The 11897-nt window shown below is 32.5% G+C and overlaps 1 protein-coding gene across 1 annotated transcript; it reads left to right on the top strand.

Moving 5' to 3' along the window:
• Positions 1-514: 514 nt before the first annotated feature.
• LOC124374158 (protein MTO1 homolog, mitochondrial-like) lies at positions 515-11446 on the top strand. The gene is made up of 7 exons (XM_046832421.1): positions 515-923; positions 2038-2156; positions 3398-3605; positions 6238-6414; positions 8872-8984; positions 10420-10565; positions 11284-11446. The coding sequence occupies exons 1-7, from the start codon at positions 698-700 to the stop codon at positions 11444-11446; spliced, it is 1152 nt and encodes a 383-aa protein (XP_046688377.1). The 5' UTR covers positions 515-697.
• The last annotated feature ends 451 nt before the right edge of the window (positions 11447-11897 follow it).

Here is an 11897-nt window from a genome sequence, read left to right as displayed (position 1 = left end):
CTAAATTAGGCTTACCTGATGTTCCTGCAAATAATAAAGTAGAAAACACTTGATATGACACTCACAAACAGTTAGCAGTCTAGTAAAAATAATGTCACACGAACATTCAACAACACTCACCGATAGTGAATGCACTACAATAACCTAGTCATAGTTTACGAGTAGAAACACAACCTAGTCATTCACTACTACCGATCTCGATTTCTCGCGTCACGAAAGTGTCGCATCCAATGGTCGACTGACTGAATGAGTTTGTGTGGCACAAAATGGCTACTGATAAACACTGAGGTCAATAGATCTTCTAAACACAATCTTATTTTTTTAAAACGTACATCTATACACTAGATACAAACATTGAAACGTGTTTGATCTACAAATACGCATTTCAAACAATTTGTCAACTAAATCTACAGTAAATTATTGACTTCTTGTAAAAACGTCCACTTGATTTTGACAGCTGTAGATCAGCTGCGTTTAAGGATAAACATATGATCTGTACCCGTTCAGCTGTTTTAGTAACACCTGATTCTTTTTGAGGTTAAAATGACTGTAGCTGATTATAATATTGTTGTTATAGGTTAAGAAAGATTGTGTTGTGAAAGGTTAACTCTAAATTTCCGTTTTAAACAATATTTGAGTAGTAATTGTTATCTGGTTGTACATCTAGTGGAATTTCAAAGTACAGTTTTGAACAGTGATGTCTTCATTAAAACAAATCCATCGTTACTCTTGGTGTATTGCTCAATTTTACAAAAATAACCGAAATAGGCCTATAGCAAATTATCGTAGAATATCTTCAACTTGTCATGATACCTATGATGTTATTGTTGTTGGGGGCGGTCATGCAGGAACAGAAGCTTGTTCTGCTGCTGCTAGAATGGGCTCAAAAACCCTTCTTATCACACATAAATTGGAAACAATAGGTAAGGAATTTATGAAGTTGACCTCAGTTTTATATCGATTAGTATAATCATTGATATTTAATATTAGTATATCGAATACGATTCTGTCTATCATATCAACATTTCCATATTCATAATAACAATCATATTTGAAATTAATATACTACACATAGTGACAATCTCAATAATAATAAAGGAGCTATAACGATCAAACAAGCAACTAGAACTGGACATAGGAAAAAGTCATAAATAATAATGAAATGATAACAATAAAACAAACATGTATAACAGAAAATACGAAAGATGCTAGCTAAGAATGATGTAGCGAAAGATGTTTTCTCCTGGGTAGAAATCAGTAACCACTTTCAAGAATTTATTGAAAGCAACCTCTCTAGAAAACCATGTACTTCTCTTTTCTGTACAAATACAGAGATGATCTGCAAACAGGTCGGCTGACATGCCACTTTTTAAACTTCGCTTCACGGTCCTCCACAAGTTTTTAACTGGTATTGTTTATAAAAGATAATAGGTTTCTTATATGAAGAAGTATTTATACAATTTAATTATTGTTCAAGATCAGTATCAGTTGGTTATATCAATAGTTAATTAATACCGTTTGTCAATATTGATATAAAAAACGGGTCCACTTATCGTACTCTATTCCCTACCGATGTTACATGATATCAAATATCCAACAAAAATATGAAAGAAATTGAAATTGATCCAGTAATTGCTCAGAATTATCAGAGACTGAAAGTCTCAACCATTCAGTTATCTGGCACTCATTTAACATTCATTTACATGTCTGGCGATTGATTTTAAGTCTGTCTAATTAAGAAAATTATGATCTTAGAAAGAATTACTGTTTCATGTTTTCAGATACTCCTCAATTTCAACTTCCACTAAACTTTGGCAGCAACTGACAATCAATTTCTTTCTTAGGGCAATTTCTCTATTGATTAAAAAAAAGCCAGGTTTAGTGCACTAGTACAATGTAGATTGGCTCTTGGCTCATGGACTATTAAATATCTGCCTTATCCTACACAATTAGTTTAAGATATTTGTTTTGCAGTTCTTCAATACACTTGTATTCTCAACTGTTGTTTTATTTAATGTTATATTATGTCTGCTGTAGGTGAAATGTCTTGTAACCCAGCGTTTGGTGGCATTGGCAAAGGTCATCTCATGAGAGAAATTGACGCTTTAGATGGAGTCTGTTGCCGTATTTGTGACAAATCTGGAATCCAGTACAAGGTAAACAAACAGACCAGTATATTGTATTCATGTATTTAACAGTAATCCATTTTTATTTTGAATCACTTCACAAATAGTTAAATAGTTGCTTTGTTGTTAATTCAAAAATCCCAACTATTTTCTAAACAAATTTTGCTAACAAAACAAATGAATATAGCCTACTTTTCTTAATATATCTTCTTAGATCATGCAGATTATTAATACAAATATATTACATTTTAAATTATATACAGTTGTTTACACTTGTTGCAAATAAATTCTCAACAATTGAATTTCAATTCCATGCTGTCAAATATTTAATGCTGGATGAGGTTTTAATGCATACAAATCAATTGTTTAAGAGACTGCTTTACTGAAATGATATTGAGGTTTCTTTTATAATATTAATGTTAACAGGCGTACTATTATTTTGAACATAAAGTTCTATGACTGAAACAATCCATCTTTTAATCAGTCTTTGATTTTTTTAAAAGTTAAATGTATATGCAATAAATGCTAATTTTAAAATGTGTATTGATTTATAATGATAATTTGACTTTATGTAATCAATATTTTTTAACAGTATTAGGAAAAATAAAACACTTTTTAGGGCATATAAATCTTACTATTTCTGCTTTTGAAATAAAACACCTCATATAAGTCTATGGTCAGGAATTAACAGCCATCAATTTATTTTGTCATTAATCCTCTATTCCTATGGGTGTTGTGTGCATTGAATAGCTAGTGTCCAGTTAACACACCTGTATGGCCAGATGTAAGCAAACCATAAATCCACTGTAATACTCCTTGCATTTCATTTCAATATGCCCAGTATTCATGTCTTTGATGCCACTCAAAATATGATTAGATAATATAAATAGGAGGAACTAGATCATCACTTTACCATCTCTCCTAACTTCACTTAGAACAATTCTTGGGGACCAGTTCTATGAAAATTATGATATTGTAACAGATAATGGATATCTACATTAATGACAGATTTCTATGAATTGAAAAGTGTTTTTGTACTTGATAGATGCCTTAATAATTGTGACAACTATATATTCTCCATTGTCTAATGGAGTAGCATTATTTTTGTACAACTTTCTTTGACTTATTTATAACAAAACATATTTACTCTTAAAACTTGTTTCGTACTTAACGAATTAAGCACCACACGAAATGAATATTTTAGGGGGATCCAGTGTTCCTACCAATATTCTGTGAAATAACCTGAAATTTCTGTGACATGTGTGTCTTAGGTGCTGAACACTCGTAAGGGACCCGCTGTTTGGGGCCCGAGGGCGCAGATTGACAGACAACTATACAAGCAGAACATACAGGATGAACTGTTTAACAAAACACCCAACCTGGAGGTGATGGTGGCTTCAGTGGAGGATCTGCTTATGGAGCAGCCTAAAGACCCATTGCATGATTGTGTACTACAGCAGTGTGTCGGCGTAGTTCTAAGTGAGTTCAATTTATACTCGAGGTCTTGTTTCTTTTTAGATTTCTAATTGAAGTAAAATCTGATTTCAATAATTATCAACCAGTAAATATTTGTAATTTTGATAATAATGTTTAATTTGTAGCCATTTAAACAGTCAGTGAGCTAGCTCTGCTCCTAGCTACTTGTTATGTTTAGCACAGAAATAGCTGTATAAATTATGTTGTTTCAAATGTAAATGAATATTAGAATAACTAAATAATAACTTCAGTCATGCTTAGCTTAATTCTGTTATTTTTCTATATTATTTATATTTTTGAACATTAAGGATAATATCCAACAACCAGATGTTGGAATTAAGATAAGAATTACTTCTGATCTGACTAGTATTTTGTCTTTTTCTAAGATTTTGAGATGGTTACCATTCCTATTCTGACAAGTAGGTATGACGGTTGTTCAGTAAGAAGTTTTCATTTTTGTGTAGATTAAGAATAACTAGTCAGTCAGTACACCTTCAGGAGTTGCAGAGGTGAGAAGTATGTCCATGATGACATAAGTAGAAGCTCATCTATGATGGATAAAGGAAAAATGGAAAGGACTCCTGAAAATGTATGAACAAGTTTTGGAAAATTAGTTTTTTGCTGTATCTAAACTCTTAAGAGAGTTTTCACAAATCTTTGGAACTGTGTTTTTATCTATTGAAAAGTGACGAGAGAAGTGAAAGAGTTTGAATAGATTGTGTGTAATTGCCACAAACAGCTGGCTGCCTGGACAATTACTGAAAAGAAAGTATACAACTTACTGGTTCAGAAAAGTGCACAATATCATGTCCTATTTTTTTTAGTATTCTGATCATACAGGATGTTGATAACATTAAAAATGTTATTTCTCCAAACAATTTTTGTTTTGCCTTATTTCAACTAAAACCATCTTTTAAAGTAATATTTAACATAAATCATTCATATACAATAAAATTGACGACATTGAATTTTACAGCATGTTAAGTACATCATTGGGCAATTTTGCCACAGTGAATGTATTAAACATGACTAAAATGTAAGCGTACCTAACGCAAGCTTTTGAGTTGTGATTGGTACAAAAGCTAAAAATTTGGACCCTTCTGTTGATTTTCTTTTTTGTTACTACACAGAAGGAGAAAGCTTATTGTTCAGTATCAAGATTTCTGGTGAGACTTGGGTATCTTATACTAAGGATTATGGCTTCTACAGCTTGCATGTCAAAGGATACATTTACACATTGGAAATTGGTTTGTGAATTATGGAATTGTTATCAAATCTGGAATCTTTCTGTTAAATTTTCAGCGACTTCAGATAAGACATTCCAAAACAACCACTGTAGCCTATTTTATTAACAAAATTCTTTTTGCAGTTAGGCTACATTTGGTCACGTTCTCATGGGGAATACAAAATTTGCTTTGTGAGCAAAACAAGATTGTTTTTAGCACCAACTGTATTAAATAAATACAAAGCTGTTTACTTAACAATTCATCTTCAGCTCTGTGTCTAATCATTGGTTTAGGTCACAGTGTGACCATTATCAGATAAGATTATTCAGTTTCTATGATGTTATCAAATTTAACATAATTAAAAAACAAAAATACAGTACATATACCAAAAATTTAAACACAGTAATGAATTGAATTGATAACAAGTTGGACTTGCACTAAATAGACATCATTTTGACCCATATCTTGTTTAAAATGTTTGTACCGGAAATATTGTTAAAACATTGAATAGTTATAATTTTCAACATATTTTTCTTAAAAATGTTAATGTTAATTATCTATGATTTTGAAGGCTTTTTACCCCTACACTTTATTTATACTGAGTGACCCAAAAGTTCCACCATCCTATCATAACTTCTAAACCGTTTAAAGGCTTTCAAATCCCATTTTAGAATATGTACTAACATACCTTGTGGACGTTTTACATGGTTTTTAAAGTTAACCATTCTCAAAATAGGAGTAGAGACAACTACAATTGTTTGAATGGAATTACCCATCAATTTACACTTCAAATTAAAGTTCTTGATCATACAAAACCATCAACGCCAATATAACATATTTCTGACCACTCTGTCTAAAATGGATGCTGTTTAAACAATGGTAACAATGCTGTCTAATTTCAATAAAACGCTTTGAGGAATGGAGGACTTAGAGACTTTTAAGTTTTGCCATTTTTTTTCTTCTATCAAGATCTTCAATATGAGATGTTACATTGTGGGCTAAACCTTAAAAATCTTTATTCCTACAAACCCTATATTTTTGGAAGAGATTTGTCTCTGCTATCTGAGTACATTCCTTAGTATGCTTGGCAAACTATGCTTTAGTTTATCTCTTAAATCCTATTAATTTTGGGTTGAGTATAGAATGACTAGAAATTGTATATGTGTTGGCTTTTTTGCCACTTGTTTTGGGGTTTCAAATGAATTTATAAAACCCAGACTGAAAATTTTCTCCATAAATTCACTACAGTAAATGCCACAGTTGATAATAATGTATGTTAAGTTATCTAAATAAATGCTTTCTAGTTATGTTTTAGTCATTGAGTGATAGTAAAAATGTTTTTGACATTTGTTATGATCATTGGTTGATTTATCTGTTATTACTACTGATCTTGTGATGGGTTGGGTCAGACAATGGACAGACGGTGAGGTCACGTTCTGTGATCTTAACCACCGGAACATTCCTGAAGGGCCAGATTAACATCGGACTGGACGTGCGGCCTGCTGGCAGGATCGGAGATGAGCCAGCTATTGGATTAGCTGACACTCTGGACAGGCTCGGCTTCCGCATGGGCAGACTCAAGACTGGTACGCAATTATTCCTTCTTTGATCTCGATTACTAACACTGTTATTATCTTTGAACTTTATTGTATTTAACATCCATCATAATAAACACATACTTATTTTCTCTGGTATCCAAGCATGCTACTGAGTTGCTACTACCCAGGAAAGAGGAAGGGCACATTTTTTTCTCAATCTGCATTAACAGAACCGATCTCTTTTGAGGGGCAAAAGCTACAAACTGATCCAGGCAACAGAGTCAATTGAACCGTAACAATAGGCTTTTAGAGTGTGGCACCAGTTTCACCCTTAATTTATTAATTATTGTCAATGAAAGATCTGAAAAGAGTGGACATGGCAATTTCAAGACTCATCTGATTTACCGATTAATGGAAATCCTTTGAAGAATATCAATTACATGGGCTGAGAACTGTTATTCTTCAAGCAGTTGAAGGTAACAAGATAAATCCATTCTTGATTGGATCTACAATGTACAATGGTGCACAATTCTATCAGTTGATCGGTTTAGCCTTTGAATAACCACTGCTACACAAATCTAAGGTAATCTAAATACAGTTGCCTGGTCTGATTTTTGGTTCTGTTGGAAATAGTTATACTGCAGTCTGCTGAATTGGCACAGTTGTAATTTGTAAAAATGTTAAATGAAGAGTCACCAGTTTATTCTTGGCAATAAGCCAATGCTTAAGTCATCTACCCTTCATCAGAAAGCTCTCACAAAATGACAAAACGAGAATAAGAGAAGTATTACCTTTTCAGAAAACCTCTCTGTATTTATTATAATAAAAGTCGATTATGAGAATGCCCTGACACTCTTCTTCTTTTTATGTTCCACTACATCTTAAAATTGATATTCTTATACCACATTTTTCTTTTACTTCATATAACTGAAATTATCTGTTTATTACAAGCAAAAGTTAATTTCATTTACTTTAGCCAATAATACTAGATAGTAATGCATTTGAACTATATTTTTTTCTTTCTTTATATACAGTAATTAATTTTGATAAATTTAAATTAGTTTAGTTTTCATAGTTTGTGGATAACGCTACAATGTATGTATGAGATACTAAATAATAATAATGAAGTAAGTTTGTGGTTATATATTTTATAAATAACCAAAAATTTACTTATGCAATAAATTTAAATATTAGAGTACATTGAAGGATACACTGAAAATTATTCAGGGGTCAAAGATAGTGAATTATAGTTTGAAATATTAATTTGAAAGTTTTACAATTTATTTATTCAAGTTAAATTTTTACAACTCAGGGCAGGTGATCATGGTGGTGTGAGACAACGACTGAATAAATAAAATACATGATAAGTATCACGCACATAAAATAAAAAAACCAATTATATTCATTTTTCAGATGACAATCAAGAACAGTATAAGTTGTTTGAAATTTAAGTTGATTTTCCAGCAGTGAAGAGTTACAGTTTCTTGAGTTCTACAGTGTGTATACTTGATGTAAAATAAACTTTTCGGTAAGAATTTTTTTAAGTGAATAAGTTTGATGAATAAATATTTAAAGTTTAAGTACAGTGGTAAAACAGTTCAGGTTATAATCTGGAAAATGCTCTTTCAAACGTCAGTTAGTTTCTTTTTAAATAAATTTACACTAATTTTTAAAATAGATTGAATACTTTGTTCAAGAAAATAGCAAGTCTATATGTTAAGTTTGTTTTGCCAAAAGAAAGTCTCTTTTATCACAGTAAATTTCTTGATGTGTCAGAAGGGAAATAAAATATGGATTGTCATAAAAAGAAGTTATGGAAACTCTTAAGGGTTAAACTAATTAGGTATGCTTGTTTTGATTTTAGCTCTATTTCACCTTCCGCTTAGTTTAGTGTCTGCAATCGGACACTCAGGGATATGACTCCTGGAATCTGGAGTCCATGTCTAAAGAGATACAAAAGAGGCGAAGAAGTTAAAAAATGAACTCTGAATTGTTTTGACATTGAAAACACGTAAACTACAAATGAGGTTTATCTGGCTTCCTACCTGTTATCGAGTGTAATCCAGATAAAGAAATGTTCACATTGTTTTATCAGGTGCTTCTCTTCATCTGCAAAGCGCTGGATGGCTGCTAAGAAACCAGATAGACCTCTTTTGTGGTCTACGTGTCTGATGTTGAAACGGTGCAAAGAATTTGTTTTTAACTTCTTTGTCACCAACTTTTTTTTATCTCTTTAAATGTGGACTGCATATTCTAGAAACCAAGTTTATGAAAGTGTCAGATTTCAGACACTACACTAGGTGGAAGGGGAGCTAAATTCACATTGAATAAACCCTTCTCACTATACCTACGACATGTGTAATTAGGTATGATGTTTTCATACATTCATTGTATATTTCTGATAACACTCAGGGTGCATTTACTACAAAAACATGTTCTATTGTAAAATGCCCTTTGATTATAAATACATTGAATCATGAGAGCTTGATGGTTTCCTTATAACAGGTACACCTCCACGGCTGGATGGGCGAACCATAGATTACAGCAAGTGTGTACCCCAGTGTGGCGACGACCCGCCTGTGCCCTTCTCCTTCATGAATGATCAAGTTTGGATCAAGGTCAAGTCAGTTATTCTATATGAAACTTTAATTTTATTCTCTCTTGTATATTGATTCTTGTCTTTTAGTCTTCTTAAAATATAGAATATAATTTAATCATTCCAACTTTTCTGGAATAAGTATGGATATAGAGTAAACAGCATGATAATATTCATCAACTGTTTGTAAATAAAATATTGAAAAAAAACTGTTTGTAATGAAAAATTATGTCTGTTACGAAAAACACCCATCATACTATTTTAATTTCTTTACACGTTGTAAATTTATTTATTTTTACCCTTAGAGCACTGAATATAAATGTCTTTACTTCCTCCAAGCGTGCAATTAGCTTTAAAAACTTAATGTGATTGATTAAGGTTCTATGAAAGATTTATAAAATTATTATAGGGAATAAAAATGAAAACTAATTTTTTTAAGAATTAAAAGATATACTTTACAAATAAATAATTATAAGTAAACAAAACATAAAATTTTCCAACTTATTGAAAACAGAAAAAATTGCACTGTGTAGATATTCTTTAGCCGCTGTAATCAATACTCAGATATTAACATATAACACACGATTTGTTATAAGAGCAGAGCTTGCACGCAGACCTGAAGAATTGCACTGTCATCCTCCCCATATATTAAAAGCAATCAAACACGCCAGCGTACCCCACAAAACAGAATTCGGTTGCAATAACAACTCATTTTGGATCCATAACAGATGGCCAAGAACAATGAATGTTGTATGACGTTCAGTTAACATTCTCACGCATTTTATCATTAGTTTTAAGAACTACGGTTCACAATAGTGGATAGAAACTTGGATAGCATCATTTCCCGTCGTAGGCATATGGAGTCTTTATTTACCGTGCATAATGTACGTGACAAAGGTTTAATTAATTAAATTATTGAAATATTTTTACTGATAAAATTTTTTTAACTAAAGTTTAGCATATTTAAATACCTTATAGGCTTTTTAAATACTAACAATAATTTATAGGAAGCTTAATTGTTGCTTTTCCTTATTGATAGTACGGCAATATATCCAGTGCTTCATTTCTAGAACCAAAGGTGACGGAACTTTAACCACCCAGAATGCTGTGAGGGGAGGGGGTTATACATCCCAGACAAAAAAGTTCTGGAGGTCCTTCTTTATTAAGTTTAGGAAAAATGAAGCCTCAATGTTTTCATACATTTCTGAGGTACAGGGGAAAGCTGTTTTCTTTAACTTTTAAGTGAAAATTAAAAGTCCATATCTTTTTCCAAAACAGATACCAAAATGGCAGTTTTATTTCAAGCGGTTTTCCAGTTTGTTTGGTCTCAAATCAACTACTAAATATACCTGAATATTTTATTAGATTTTATGTAATTTTTTTGATATCAAAATCAAGAATGGATCAAAAAGAGACTGTATGGATGGGAATTTGAATAATTTACCTCTTTTCTTCAGGCTGAAGACCAGAAGCTGTGTTACTTGACAGAAACGTCTCGCCATGTTGAGAAGTTGGTGAAGGATAATCTGCACAATAACCGGCACGTTACTGAAGGCATCACCGGCCCTCGGTACTGTCCAAGCATCGAGTCCAAGGCTCTCAGGTCGGTTACGACTCTCCTCGGGAGTACATGTTATCACTTTCGATAAATTTACGATTTCTTTAGTCTTCTTGTAAAGGCAGTAAATACCCCAGGAAAACATAACTGCAGTATTTTTTTCCCAATAAAAAGAATATTGGAGTCATGATAGTTCAAACCCTATTAATTCTTATCAGCCTAGGTAATGAAGTGAGAGTACCACACTCGCTAGTAAATACTGTACATACTGATTTATGTGTTCATATGGGACCACTAGACTGTTACAGATTAAACAATTTCTATATTACCTAATTGTACTATTACAGGGTTTAAGCTGAGATGAAAATTTTCATAGAAAAAATGCTAAAAGCTCTTCAGCCTTGTAACAACAAAGTTTGCAGTAAAAAAACCATTTTTTACAGATTTTGGAAAACTAACTTGCAAAAATGGGGAAAACAGCTTGTCGTTTAAGGAAAATTCTTAAGGCATTTGGAGGGTTAACTTGAGACATCTCCCATAAAACTGTGATGATAATCGAAGTTATACAAGTTTTTGGGGTTTAGCATTTTTGTATTGGGGCTAAACTTAAGATGGCCACTAGTATAGGCGGGTCTTAAAATCTTAACCTTAGCTTGTGAGATATCCTGTCTTTGGATGCCTAACATTTTAATTATGGAACCATATATTTGTTTTATAGTGTGCACTTTTTTAAGTATAAGTTATTGATTGTTGTCTTCTACAGATTTGGAGGCCGATCGCACCAGATATGGCTGGAGCCTGAGGGGCTCACCACAGATGTGGTTTACCCCAACGGTCTCTCCTGCACCTTGCCTGCCGAAATTCAGGTGGAGTTGGTGCGGAGCATCCGAGGTCTGGAACATGCTGAGATCCTTAGACCAGGTTAGACTTTTAGAATAATACTAATTGGTTTACAAGAGACATGTTTTACTGTCACCAAAACCTGACTCAAAAGCAGTTGGTTTTGTTTCAGATCCCTTGTTGCGTTTAGAGAAACAAAATTGAAATTAGAATGTTTGAACATTTTTAAAATTGAATTCACCTGAATCCCGCTTATAAGATAAGTGGAGGTTTGGTAACTAATTCTATTCAGATGAGATTTAAGGCCTTTAAGAAAACAAGGAATTATTTCTTGACCGTGCTCTATAGATATATAAATTCTGAAATGAAGTGAAGTGCACTTAAATACTGTATTTTTGAGACACTGCCTGCTCAATGGCTGGTTAATACATTCCATATGTGTAAGCTACTTGACAATAACAATATTGTAACCACGTCAGATTGTACTTGCTTTCACTGGCAGATGCTAGAATAGAGAAAGCCATCATTCCATCCTAA

Source organism: Homalodisca vitripennis, unplaced genomic scaffold (assembly GCF_021130785.1).
Source record: "Homalodisca vitripennis isolate AUS2020 unplaced genomic scaffold, UT_GWSS_2.1 ScUCBcl_7374;HRSCAF=15039, whole genome shotgun sequence".
Lineage (NCBI taxonomy): Eukaryota > Metazoa > Arthropoda > Insecta > Hemiptera > Cicadellidae > Homalodisca > Homalodisca vitripennis.
The sequence above is the reverse complement of the archived record's forward strand: the minus strand, read 5'-3'. Positions and strand labels throughout refer to the sequence as shown.